Source organism: Phoxinus phoxinus (genome assembly GCF_949152265.1).
Source record: "Phoxinus phoxinus genome assembly, chromosome: 10".
NCBI lineage: Eukaryota > Metazoa > Chordata > Actinopteri > Cypriniformes > Leuciscidae > Phoxinus > Phoxinus phoxinus.
Window position 1 is genome coordinate 10,707,968 of NC_136885.1, and position 14,484 is coordinate 10,722,451.

Sequence of the window (14,484 nt, forward strand, 5' to 3'; positions counted from 1 at the left end):
AGATAATAATTATAGGATTGTAAGTAACGTTAATTCATTAAACTGCAAACCTAGAAAACGCTTGCAACACATTTCCATAAGGTTGGACAAATGGGTGGGGGGAATGGAAGGGGGTGTGTCCGTTGCTCTTCCAGAAGAAGTTTAAATTCCCAGAGACATGCGCACTCGACTCGAGATTTCCTGTGCGCCATATTGGAATGCACTGGATTCAACAGTTCGCTGAGAAACGGTTCACGTAGAGGAGCTATCTCGGTTTCTGCAGCCTTTCCCGGGATTTTTAAACTTCTACTCAGCGTCTCACACATTCACGTGAGTCTTGTAGCTCTTGTGGGCGCCTGTCTGCCCTTATGCGAGAGAGTGTTTGGGAGATTTGTAACGGTAAAGTTAGATGGATCCTCGGGTGGCTTGGATTCAGCCTGAACAGAAAGGACCTGCCAACGCTTTATGGATGCGCGTATGGGAAACCTCGCAAAGGCGAAACCACTGTCAACCGCTGCGGGTGAACACACCTGCGTTGGTGGCCGGTTTCATAAAGCAGTTAACGCTGGTTCCCAGCAACACAGTTTTAAAACCTATTAACAATTTCACCAAACAGCCTTGCAACGATGGTGGTGCCATGAGATCTCAATACGCATGTTCTGGTCCTGCACCTCTTTATGTCACCCCTGTCGAGGTCAACGGTTGTGATTCTTTATCGCCTCTATCTTCAGCCGATTCCGAAAGTGACAGTCCGACATCAGATTCATCATCTACTACTGGTGACGGTATGAGCTCAAATCCAGCCAAAAATCACTTTAACTTCACTGAACATATGCACAATGTCAATAATTGTTTACAACAACAACAACATTATCAGCGGCTACAGACTCAAATAATGATGGACAACCAGCTTAAACACCATGCAGAACGAAAGAGACATGGCAATAAAGCGAGCACATATGGAATGAACCACTTTCTGTCCCACTCTAATGACAGTCATTTAAGTGGGACCCCATGGGCAACCAGAAGATACAGTCTAGGTATCAATGGGTAAGAGTACTTTCATTAATATTGGGTGAAACTTTTCACTGTAGTTTTGTTGTTGTTGCTTTTTTAACTTTGCTTAGAGTTATTAGGTTGATTAGTTGTGCATCAGTCTTTGTATTGGCTTGTTGGTGGTAAAAAGGGACTAGGGAACTTGCTTGGTTCTTGCGGTTTAAAAGTCTATAATGACTGCTGAGCCAGATCGGCATTTTGTCTGAAATACTATAAACCCGACATAAAATGTTTTTAAGTTACTAACTAACATTTGGTCTGTGGTGTTAACTGAGCCCACAAGTCCAAAGCAATGCGACAAATTGATAAACCAGATTACAAACAAGCTTAAAGTCCATACGTTTGAAACTGAATGTGTTTATAAGCATATAACTATTACAAGGGAAAACTATGATCAACTAAGGAAAACTTTTTTTCTCAAAGGTGTAATATATTTGCCATTGATGCAGGTCTGTATTAGTTAATCACTTTTGAAATGTACACTACTGAAATATCTTTTGATTCTATATTTAGAAGGTCACAGGGCTTATACAGTGAACATATTATTTTTTGTTTCTTTTCCCTCATATAACCAGTGTTGCATATTGCATTACCTTTCTTTCACAACCCACAATGGGTTTGGTACTAACATGAACTAACAATGATCAACTGGATTTTTATTAACTAACATTAATAAAGATTCATAAATACTGTTAATGTATTGCTCATTGTTAGTTTGTGTTAGTTAATACATTAGTTAATGTTAACAAATGAGACCTTATTGTAAAGTGTTATGGTTAATTCAAAAAAGAAAACTGTGATTTTTATTTTTTACTTTTGTAGAATGGCCTGTCCCCTCTTTCCATATTCTTGATATCCACCCTAGCTCTTGATGTGAGCTTTTGGATTCCTAAACGGGCGCTTTTTGAGTTGGCTTTTTTCCCACGATATCAATTTATTCCAGTGCACAAAAATGTCAACTTTACTTCGGAAAAATAGTCCTCATAATCCTCACAATCTCTCTGTGGTTAAAAGATGTTCAAACTGATGTTTGCTTCAAACCCAAGCTGTCAAACTGATGCCATTCAAGAGACGAAGCAAATTTTCTGATTTTGATTAAATATTACACATTTACTTTGTGGATTTACTTGCACCTAACAAAATAGCCTAAATGGAGTAAATGTTGAATTAACGTGGAACTTAATTAGTTCACGATCCAGTTCTCAAGTTCATTTCAGCCTAAATGAGTATGTTTACATGTATGCAGAAAGTCTGTTATTGCGAGAGAACTGCTTAAAGTGACATTTACATGCAATTTTTTTTTTTACCATTTGTACTCTTAACCCTTGTACAAGTTGTTGAGTAAGCAGCTTTCTCCACACCTTTCCATTACTTTAGTGATCTAGTCTTTTTTCATGTACATACACGCTCTTCAAAAACATGTAAGAACGTCACTTATTCATTATGGCATTGTTTTCTGGCAGAAACATCTCTGGTCCTGTCCCAATAGCCACACTTGCGGTCTTTGCACTTGACCATTTGTCTACTTGCATGATGCATTCCCTGTATTTGGTCCAGGTGTTCAAGTAAGCATGAAGACCACAAGTGTGTGTGTGTGTGCAGAACTTTTGATTTGCTGATGCAGCACATTTACAACATTGTACAATGTTTTACAGCGCTTTATTTACACTTTATTACTTTTATTTTAATTTTCAATACTTTACATATGTTTTTAGTAGTCTCTGACAACACAATTTAGTAGGCTAATTGTATAAAATACACAAATTGTGTACCAATAAAGTGGGCAACGCTTAATGTTTTGCTACTGAATTAAATGCAATAACTAGCCTAATTTAACTTACACTGTAAAGTATTTCTCGACATTATGCACTTTTAGGGCACATGAGTTCCTTAATGAATTATCGTAATGCACATCACTTACCCTCAAATAACTCTCTAAAGTGTGGCTTGAGCGTGCATTAAGGAACTTTTCTGACATGAGACAGTTTGCGCATTTACTTACAACCCCAGCATATGCCTATTATGAGCTCAGATGCACACAAGATAAGGAAGGTTTTTTTTTTTTGCACCTGGGACAGTTATTTCTGCACTAATGCTGTAACATAGGAGTTATGTTCTGAGCTTTTACCTGGTGTCTCTTCATACAGCTCCAGTTTCATGTTATTCATATCATACATCTTCAATTGGAAGCAAGTTGTTGTAAGGATTGTGATGTTTATCTTCCCCAGCCTGCATGAGGAGATTGTGGATTTTTATAATTTCATGTCCCCACGCCCAGAAGAGGAAGCAATGCGGAGAGATGTTGTCAATCGTATTGAAGCTGTAATCAAAAATCTGTGGCCTACAGCAAAGGTGAGTCCAGCACAGAGAGATAACATGTTTGACATTGGCGGGGAAAGTATCCATACATTTACTTTACCGCATGACATTCTGACAAACAATCCATCTTCAAGGCAACTAACAGAGACGCAAACACAAAGATTCATAAAGGTCTAAAAAGACTTGAGGTCCTCTTCTGATCAGATATTTAAGTAACCCCTACCTCAGAAAACCAAGTCATCATAGTATGCCAGGAAAATTTGGACCACCAAAATCGACCATGAATTTGCTCTTTTAAAACTGAATGTAATGCATCACTTCCTCAACCCATATTCAATGTGTTGGAGTCAGCACTTTTTCAGTGAAGAATTAAACGTCTCGCCAACAGCATGGTTAAGCCCTCATATATTCCCTCCTTAAGTACAATACTCTCAGGACTAGTACAGAAGGACCTACAAGTTCATCTTAAGATCTTAAGATGGAGAGGTGACATTCAGGCTTTGCTTTTCTTTTGAGTGTCTGTCAAAGATTGCAGTGTGAACTAGTCGATTGCCACGTCTTTTTAAAAATGCCATTTCATCTTTCAGGTTGAAATATTTGGCAGCTTCAGTACAGGACTTTATCTTCCTACCAGGTATTGCATATGCTTGTTTACATATGTTTGAACTTGCAGTGATAAATGGAATTATTTTATTGCTATTGTGTGACTTTTTATTCTTAATTGCATTATGTAGTGATATCGACCTGGTGGTGTTTGGAAAATGGGAGCAAGCACCCCTGCAGCAGCTGGACCAGGCACTCAGGCAGAACAACGTTGCTGAGCCCTTCTCCATCAAACTACTTGACAAGGCTACGGTTAGTCATTATCAGCCTTAATTGTTCAGTGAGCACCTCAAGGTCATAGTCCTTGCCTCTTTATAGAAGTACCTTTTTTCTTTTAGTAGTAGTAAGGTTGTTCAGGCTGAAATGATCAGGGACCTATTAAATGTATGTTTTGTACTGCATAGTTGTGCCTGAGTCTTTGCAGCTCGTTCGTTTGAACTTTATGGACTAGGGAGGAATTTTGAGTTCTGAAAATTAAAGCGTCAACGTTTTTTATTGAGTACTATGTCAAGTGCTTGCACTTTTAATTTCTTATATCAACCATTTTAAAATCTTTTATGAAGTTAAACAACAAATTAATGAACATGTAAGCAATGTGGGGGATGATTGTGAATGACAATGGCATTCAAGTACAGATTCTGTACAGAGCTACATATTAGTTTCATAATTGCTATTGATGTGAAAGTACACAGCAGGGACTTTTTTTCTTCTTTTTTTTTTGTGGTTTGCTGGTGATTGTAAAAAATAACAGTAATAATTCCAATATTAATAATGGTCTTCTTTCCAAAAACTAAGAGGAATCAATTTAGTAATCTGTCTTTTTTTTTGTACAGGTACCAATAATTAAACTGACTGACAGAGAGACAGATGTGAAGGTAGACATCAGCTTTAATGTTGAAACTGGTGTCAAAGCAGCTCGGTTTATCAAGGATCATCTTAAGGTGAGAGCTTGCTTTAGTTAATTGAAATGATCATGTTGAGCCCCGCATTAAGTGCTTCATTTGGTGCTGTTGAACTGAAAACATGTAGCCACTGAATCTTGTGTTAAGAACTGGTTTTCATTGATATTGAATGGTTAATGTCGCCATATCCTGGTCATATATGAAAATATAAATAATTCTGAGTGAACACACTGTGCTGCTATTATTTTATTTTCTCTCTTTTAAATACAGAAATACTCAGTGTTGCCATACCTGATCTTTGTGCTGAAGCAGTTTCTGCTCCAGAGAGATTTGAACGAGGTGTTTACGGGTGGTATCAGTTCCTACAGCCTCATTTTAATGGCCATCAGCTTCTTGCAGGTGAGGCACCAATAATTTGGTATGCCTGGTATCTTCGTGCTGTGGTTTTTTTTTTTTTTTTTTTTTTTTCTTCAGCTGGTGTTACTCTCCTACTAGGCTAATTGATATCATTTATCCCCATTTTGCATTGAGCCATTTGACCATAATGTTATAATGGTATTTATCCCTTGGGGACCTTGACGTTCATGATTGATCCGATATTTAAAACAAATAAATGATTTGGTCATTTAATTGTTACAATAAACAGAAATTTGTTTGTTTCAGCTCCATCCCAGAATAGACTGCAGGGCTTCTAATATTAATTTGGGCATCCTGCTCATCGAATTCTTCGAATTGTATGGAAGGCATTTTAATTATCTGAAAACGGGCATCCGTGTGAAGGATGGAGGAGCGTATCTGGCCAAAGAGGAGATCGCGAAGGTCATGGAGAATACATACAGACCCTCGATGCTCTGTATTGAGGACCCAAACTTGCCAGGTATGAGGGCAAACCACCATAGATCAACCAGTTTTATCCCCTTCCAATGAAGGAATATAGTCAGTCAAATTAATTGTTTATTATTGATGTTCTAGATGTCACAATCAAAATTGCAAGTGGCACAGAGTACAGCTACAGAATGGCCAAAAAAAAAGCATAGTTTGAAAAGCTGTTAATGTGAATTGAAATGAAACTAACCTTAAGCATTTGAACTAATGATTCTCTGTTTGTTAGGAAATGATGTCGGCCGGAGCTCTTACGGTGCCATGCAGGTGAAGGAGGTGTTTAACTACGCATACCTCATCTTGAGTCACGCTGTATCTCCACTATCCCGCTCCTACCCCAACAGAAATATGGAAAGGTTAGTCCCAGATGAGTCCACAACTATTTAAATGGAAATTGCAGCCACAACCATTTCTGTGGTGCTTGAATATTTGTAGCCAATGACATTTTAAAGACTTAAAGGGTTAGTTCACCCAACAAAAGGAATATGCCATGATTAACTCGCCCTCATGCTATTTCAATACTTGCATTCATCTTCGGAACTAAAATGAAGATATTTTGAATAAAACCTGAGATTTCTGTCCCTCCATTGAAAGTCAAAACTTGGGTGCTTGATATTTCATAAAGAGATCTTAAAAGAATTAAATGGTTTAATACAAGTCTTCTGAAGTAAAATCACTTACTGGTATTTAAATTTTTGTGGCTTTACAGAGTTTTAATTTTTAGCAATTTCATGTAAATATGGATATTGTCCTGCAATGGGACTGTTCTTATCATTATGAAATGCATCAATTTATGTTTTGGATATTGAGCTCATTTACCGGTTAATATTTGCATGATCTCATTGGGGTCATGAATTTACAACTGTACATAAATTGCATACATTTAGTCAACATTTAGTTATATAATAATAAGAGGTAAAACAATATATCTTTATATTTATGTGGAACTACCATGTTCATTCATACATTATGCTTAATGCAAAAATGATTTCCATTCCTATTATGTAGGTTAAAGAATTATTACAATAAAATTTTACTATATATACAGTAACTACCAATGTTGTTCATTATCTTATTTCCCTTCACAAATGAGGTTTTGGTTCTATAACATGATGAGCTTTTCCGTGCAATGAAATCTGCCAGCCTCATTTTGTTGGAGAAATAATATTTTACACTTTCAATCTTAAGCACATTGGGACGCATCATCAAAGTGACCCAGGGAGTAGTTCGCTACAGGGAGTGGATCATTCAGCAGTGGGGGAACAGACACAATGCCAAGATGATTGACATTAAAAGTAAGTCATTTGAATCACAAATAATTTTTTGTGGAAAGTGGTTGTTTTTATTTATTTTATAAATATATGCTTTGAGGATGACGGCCAAGTTGATTTTGACAATGTTTCTGGTCATTTTAGTCCAGAATGTTGTAGACTTGGAGAAGACCTCAAGTGAGAAGCAGCAGAGAGACTCGTCATCACCACTCAGTGCTGGCTCACCTGTGTCCCTGTCCAGCCTTCAACAGCGCTCTTCATCATCTTCCTCGGTGTCCTCACTGTCTGGGAGTGACATTGTAAGTTCCTCTTGTAGTTTCCTGAAGACAACTAGATATGAGTTTGCAAGAGAACTCATTAAAGGCACATGTCAGCACACTTCTGCATTAAATTCAATAAGTCAACCCATACAAAACCATTGAAGGGATAGTTTACCCCTTATGAAATCTGTCTTCATTTATTCACCCTCAAGTTGTTCCAAACATGTTGTCTTTTCTTTATCTCTCTCTCTTCATCTCCATCTCTTTCTCTCCCAGGATTCTGACACACCGTGCAAAGCTTCAGTTCTTCATGAATTCTTTCCAATGTCCTGCAAGACTGATACCAATCAGACACCACAGAGAAAAGCAAACGCATCTGGAACTTTTCTGCACTCTGGAAGTCAAGTAAGGCCAACATGTCCTCTGATTTTTATTTCATTTGCCCAGTCATTGAGCTTAGGCAGTGACTTGATGCCTGACTGCCCTATCAGGCAATGACTTTGCAGGCAGATTTTGCGCACAAAAGGCACCTCACTAAACTGATTTTGGACAGACTTCTGAGGCAACTTCTCACTAGAAATTACATCAAAAGTGGGAAAAGTTTGTAAAAAATTTACATTTACACACAAACTGACCACCAACCACAACTTTCAGACACCATGTTTATTTTTGCTATACTGTCTTAGAATTAAACGCAGAGTAGTGTGGGATATCAAAGGCAGCGAAGGATACATCTATGCTAGCTTGATCTATCAAATGAATGTATCGTAGTAAACCGAATGTGGCATGACTATTGGATTTGGACGTGCCTTGTGTCCTTCCCTACCTCTTTATCTTGCCTCTGGAGGCTGCATTTTTCAGCTTTCGGAGTCAGCCAATATGTCTCTCAGCAACTCGATTCACATCATCCACCATGTTTTTAAAAGAACTACTCTTTTTATCTGGGAGTCGTCTACATTTTAAGCGGTGGCAGAACGGGTCATTTATTTGAGCATCTTCCTCCTTTAACGGCCATTTAAAGAGTCCTTATGTTCTGTCAAAATATATTTTTGCTTGTTTTAAGTTGGCCTGTGGAATTCCAGTTGTGGTTGTATTTACCCATGCACTGTTTTGTATTCCCTCTTCCTGTTTCAGTCACACCCATTACCCAGCAAACAGTGTGTGGATGGTTTGACTCATATGAATGGAGTACTCCATGTGTCTCCTGTTTACTCCAGCTCAATACCCAGCCAAAGTCACTACACTAATGTAAGGGACAAGTGTGATCATATTAAATTCCTAGATCATATTAATGTGTGGGTATTTGCTTGTATGTAAGGGTTTTAACCTACTTGTTTTCTTCCCCCTCCCCCCCCTCTTCAAATATCCCATTGACAAAGATGGCACATCAGATTTCCAAGTAGTTCATAAAAAACAAGGCAGTGCTTGATGTAAATTGGGACTACATATTGTGTTATTTTTCAGTAAATACTGGTATTAAATTACCAGGACTCAAATTCTGGAATCTGACCCAAACAAACTGCTGCTATTTAGTTACAGACAGTGATGTAGAGTTTGATGTTGTTTTCAGTCCTTAACAGAATGTTAATGCATTAAAAGTTTGCTGATAAATCTATTTTCTGTAATAGTAAAGTTACATTGAATTGATTGACCTCCCTAGTTAAATTTTTATCAGTCAACATAGGTTGTTTGTGTTGCCTAAAGTTTTGATAAATTTTTACTGCTGGCTGGTATCATACTTAAACTACTTGTATGTATTGTTTCAGAATGGCCAGAGGTTCAAGGGGCCTCCACACACTAATTGTTTAGAGCGTAACATCGTGCATGTTCCCAGAGGACACCATCCTCAGTATGGCCGTAACACCTGGCGTCGGCGTCGAAGGGACACTGTTCCCATGAGCCTCAGCAGATAGTGCCAACCACTTGTCTACCACTTCCACTTCTGCCCAAGACAAAGAATGTGGGCCACAGACCTTTGTTTATCTAGGTCAAAGGTAACACTTCTGTTTAAGATGGGCACCGTCTGAAATTGCACTTTGATTTGTTTTGTCTAGTGCTCTTCCTTCCACATTTAAATGTTCCTGTTTTCATTTGTACATATTCCTATTTTTTTTTTTTTTCGTATGACAGTGTCTGAAATCTTTTTTTTGTTAACTGATACTTTTAGTTAATTTTTCATCTATTGTTATTGCTTTTCAGAATATTTTTGATAACAGAAATCTTGTTGCGATACCGCTAGGCTGTGATTGCTTTTGTACTGTAAATCTTTACGTAATATACTATCTTTGTGCAATACATTTTAATTTTATTTTAATTTTCTTAAATTGAATGTAAATTGACATTACACTTTGGATCACTTTGCATGTACGCATTTTATCATGTTCAAATCCCTATCACAACCAGTTTTATTGTTGGGATTGTGGATTTGTGCATGTTAAAATCTTGTGTACACTTCACATGACTTGCTATCTGCTGGCCTTTCAGGCATGCACTTAAGTCTGTAACCTTAACATTTGCTCTGTATCAAAATCATCTCTCCTCTCAGACTTTATACTGCCATCCATGTTACGTGTAATTTATTTAACACTTAAAGTATCCGGTGAATTACTTGAATATCTTAGGTTAACGATTAACCAATAAGTATTTTCTGTTGATCTCCTGATTAAGGACGTACTATTTTTCTACAATTTAAAGGGGTTTTAATCCGTTTCATATTCTCTTGCATCCCCCCCTCCCCCCCAGATGCATGTAATGATCAAAATGTGGTCGTCTTTCTATTTTACCACAAGATGGCGACTGCATCCACTAGTATATTTTTAATTTAATTTAAAAAAATAATTCCCATGAAGCTCACCATACTTGTACAAAACATTTCACACAAACATTTTTTGTTCCATAACACCTTTTGACAAAAATTGGCACTTCATACATTCTTGCATGAAAACCTGATTATAGTTTCTAAGGCCTCGCTGATTCAAACCGATTCCATTTTGACCATTTTCAGTATGGTCCCGAAGCCAACTCTTAATTTCTCTAGATGTGCTGAAGGTTTGATCACCAGAGAGGCTTTATAGTTTCTTGAAAGTGGAGTTTTGTGGCAATGCAGTAATTAAACTCAAGAAATGAAACACTAAAGGATCTACAAAGAAAGTCCTCTCATCTGAATTCAGGTGATGTTTGAATGTAATGTATGTCTTAAGTTTAAGACTTTTTTTTTCTTTCTGATATACATTTTTTATGTATGTTTTGTACTCAAGTTATTTTTAAAATAAACATCTTAAACTGCTGCTGTGTTCTTATGCCCCTTTTCTGAATTTGATTTTTCTTTGTTCATAATTATTTGAGGCCTCTTTTACACACCAAAAACACGTTTTGTGCCCATATTAACTGCCACTGGTTACACATTTTTACACTGTCAATGTACAGTAGTCAACATTTGAAGTGGATCAAAACCTTTCATCAAAGTTATGCATGAATTTTGAACGATACCTATTCTTTTTTAATCCACTTCAAAGATTGACTACTGTAGTACTGCGACACTGCATTGAAATAGTGTGGTAACCCTCCCCGCACTGTTTCTATCTTATATCTCAGTACAGTTACATGAAGTAGTCTGTCATTGTCTTCCCTCAGAGTAGCCACTATTTTTTTTTGTTATGTGACCATGTTTAGGACCTGCCCATCAATTGATTTGGCAATTCCAGCCAACAAAGGACATATTTTACAGTATATAATTTAATTTTTCATGTATTTTTAAAGTAACTATGAGAGAGGTGCCCTTATTTTCTTTGAGCGCCTTTCCTGAAAAGATCTGCACGGCCCTGTCCCTCATACACATTTGCCTGTGATTAGGAAACAATAATACTTGAGAAAAATACTAAGCAGGTTATGAGTGAAATTAATGATACATTCTTGGCTCAGCAAGTTCAATTAATCTTGTGCCACAGCGTGCACACACTCACTCACATTCTTGTACATACTCTTTGTGAGGACATTCATTTCACAATGCAATCTCTAGCTCCTAACCCTACCCATCATCACAACTAACTGCCTAACTCGAACCCTTATCCTAAACCTACCCTTAACCCAAGTATAACCTTATCTCTAAAACCAAGTCTTGACGCTCAAACAGGCCTTTAAACGGATCTCAGAAAGTGAGGACCGGCCCAAATGTTCTCACTTTACTCTGTCTTCACTCTGGTGGACTAAAACTCAAACCGGTCCTCACAAAGAGTGTATACATACATACATACATACATCAATCAAGATCAGTCCTATTGTATTCCAGAAAGAACAGTATATGATAATAAGTGGATGTAGATTTTTTTTTTTTTTTCTGGATCAGGAAAAAGCCTCGACTTTGTTTTAAACAATGCATGCTTTTGGGTTTTGAAAAGTTTTTATTTCTTGGATCAAACTTGTTTATGAATTCATATTTTGCTTTAAAAATGGGTGGAGGTTTAAGTCAACCAATAAGAATATGGAAGGGTATTAGACAAGGGTGTTCACTGTCAGGTCAGTGTTATACTTTAGCGGGGGAACCACTTTTGTGTCTATTAAGAAAGGGTCTGTCCGGCTTAATGGTTGGTGATGATACTCGTTCTTTTAGATGCAGATGACATTACTGTAATTGTAAAAGAAAAAAAAGACATTGATTTGATTGGATTGAATGAAAGAGCATCATCTGAAAACTTCAACTAGGGTAAAACGGAAGCATTTTGGTGTAATGATAAAACAAAAATGCCTTTACAAGTTATCCCTGACAATTTTGAATGAATTCAAAGGAGATGGATCTTAGTGGACTCTCTTCTTTTTATGCCTCAGTGTTTAATGCAGAGTTTTATTGATTCTGAGACACCTAGTCAATGCATCTGAACCCTTCATTTTTAATTCTCACCTCTCCAATGTGATATTGGAATCACAGTCTGTGTGCGCAAGCTTGGTGGGAGCGGGAATTTATACGATTTGCCATTTTAGGTCAAATGACCAATGGATTACTGCTGAAAAACGCGCCATAAGGATCCGTTCTGCTTGAACTCTGTCAAAAATTGTTAGCTGATGTTCAAGAATCTTTTCCTGTTCTGCCGCTAAAAGTTGGAATATCTGAAAAAGTATTCCCCAAGATCAGCATTGCTGTAGATGTAGGAGATTGGCAGGAGGCTGAAGGAAGTTTGCTCTCTTTTAGAACGCCTGCACTTGTTTGTTTTTAACACGGTTTCTGAGAAAGCACTTTATTGTTTGTGTAAAATTTCTCAATATAAGAGCGTTAAAAGAACTTCCAGAGACCAAGTGTTCTTGATTCAGGCACTTCTCCAAAAGGTAGTTGGAGGTCCTTATAAGAAACCAATTTAAAAAAGAAATGGAGACTTAATGGCAGATTTTACATTGGATAATAGCAACAAATACTGTAGATATAAGGCACATTTGAATCCTTTGCAAGGGGAAGCCTTTTCTATTTGTGTGGTTTCCCAAAACGGTTTTTCATATTTTTATTGGTTGTTTTCTATGGAGATGTTTCTTTACAAATGGTCTTTTTTTTTTTTTTTTTTTTTAAGACTTTGGTCAAAAGTTGGTTAATGTTTAAATATACGTTATATGAATTAGTACACTCTAAAAAATGCTGGGTTGTTTCAACCAAATTTTGGGTCAAATATGGACAAACCCAGCCGTTGGGTTAAATTTTTACATTACATTTTTTACTCAATGTTTGGGTTTGTCCATATTTGACCCAAAATTGGGTTGAAACAACCCAGCATTTTTTAGAGTGTAAAAACATATCTTAGTAAACTTTGTACTTTTTTGTCTTTTTGGGGTACGAAAGTATTTTATGTCAACCAAGTGAGGAGAGTGGTTATGATATGAAATGATGTAATAAATTGAAACAGATTTTTATATATAGCCTATTTATATACATATGTCTTTTAAGTCACGTTTCTTGTGTAATGTAATATACATTGTATTTTATAACTGTTTGTACATAAAAGAGGCTTAAAGTCTCTCTCTCTAGTTAACTGTACTAGTTAACGGTGTAATTACAAGCTAGCTAAAAAAAATTATGATAATAATAATTATTATTATTTAAAGTATTGTTACTTGAAATGCTGCTGGAATTTAACCTCCCAGAAATCACTAGAAACAAAGGTAACACTTTATTTCGATAGTCCACTTTAGACATTCTACTAACTATAAGTAACTTTGCAACTACATGTCAACTAACTGGCATTAGTAGACTGACTGCTTAATATTTTTAAGCACTTTATTTTGTTGGTCCCCCAACAGACATTCTACTGACTATAAGTAACTTGGCAACTACAAGTCAACTTATTCTCCTAACCCTAACTAACACCAAACAGTCTACTACACTCTGCTAATACTCTAATGAGAGTTAGTTGACATGTAGTTGAAAATTTACTTATAGTTAGTAGAATGTCTAAAGTGAACTATTGAAATAAAGTGTAACCGAAAAGAATGTACTTGCCATACAAATGGAATGGGCAAGAGAAATCCTTCATCAAAAAAGTGCGGGAACCCTGTATGTTGTACAGCATTTCTAGAGGCAAACTAATGATATTTTAATAGACAATGTATATTCAGTTTATATAAATGATTACTGTATAAGTGATTCTCTCATATGACCCATATTATACAGGAATTCCTGTCTTTAACAACCACACAGAGGCGCTCTTGCTCTGCAGTTTGAAGCATTGCTCATTCCATGCAACTGAGATCAATGTGACCACTCTTTAGCTTGACAAATCTTTCCCTCATCAATGTGGCCTCAAGTCCAGGTGTTGTCCATTGAAAAGACAAGTGTAAACGTGTTTGTGATCAGAATGTTATGTTTTCCAGGTAGAGAGGACACATTGTATTTGGTTGTAATCAGAGTAATGTAAATGCCTTATAGCCATACGATCTGCATTCACAGGATGATGAAAAACTCACACATTATCACATAGCTGGGTATTTTTGCGAGACAATTCAAGAATGCAGAACGCAGTAAGTTTGCTTTCGCACCTGAAAGTTGCAGTCATTCATTGTCTGTAAAGGATGCGCCACATTTCCCGCCTAAGATTCCGGACCCATACGTTTCTTTTTACCATTTCGATCACAGCATCTATGCCATTCATTATTATTTGCAACCTCCTTCTCCTCATTTTATGATATTTGAAATGCTTAACCCCACCACCTTAGGTCGACTTTACACAAGGGCCA

The 14,484-nt window shown here is 36.8% G+C and overlaps 1 protein-coding gene across 2 annotated transcripts; it reads left to right on the plus strand.

Annotated features, from left to right (window-relative positions):
* Positions 1 to 167: 167 nt before the first annotated feature.
* On the plus strand, positions 168 to 10,559 carry LOC307005643 (terminal nucleotidyltransferase 4A-like). Of its 2 annotated transcripts, XM_079626005.1 has the most exons (14): positions 171 to 764; positions 857 to 1,029; positions 3,264 to 3,387; positions 3,942 to 3,988; positions 4,089 to 4,209; positions 4,791 to 4,898; positions 5,130 to 5,258; positions 5,523 to 5,736; positions 5,971 to 6,097; positions 6,930 to 7,036; positions 7,157 to 7,311; positions 7,549 to 7,677; positions 8,407 to 8,520; positions 9,039 to 10,559. In XM_079626005.1, the coding sequence occupies exons 1-14, from the start codon at positions 657 to 659 to the stop codon at positions 9,183 to 9,185; spliced, it is 1,803 nt and encodes a 600-aa protein (XP_079482131.1). In that variant the 5' UTR covers positions 171 to 656; the 3' UTR covers positions 9,186 to 10,559. The 2 variants fall into 2 exon arrangements, with proteins under 2 accessions (XP_079482130.1, XP_079482131.1); XM_079626004.1 differs by having other exon boundaries at positions 168 to 1,029.
* The last annotated feature ends 3,925 nt before the right edge of the window (positions 10,560 to 14,484 follow it).

Coding starts and splice junctions, on each gene's coding strand:
- LOC307005643 (XM_079626004.1), top strand. CDS start 389: ATGGATCCTCGGGTGGCTTGGATTCAGCCTGAACAGAAAGGACCTGCC. Junction 5,259..5,522: donor TGGCCATCAGCTTCTTGCAG/GTGAGGCACCAA, acceptor TGTTTGTTTCAG/CTCCATCCCAGAATAGACTG. Junction 8,521..9,038: donor GCCAAAGTCACTACACTAAT/GTAAGGGACAAG, acceptor GTATTGTTTCAG/AATGGCCAGAGGTTCAAGGG.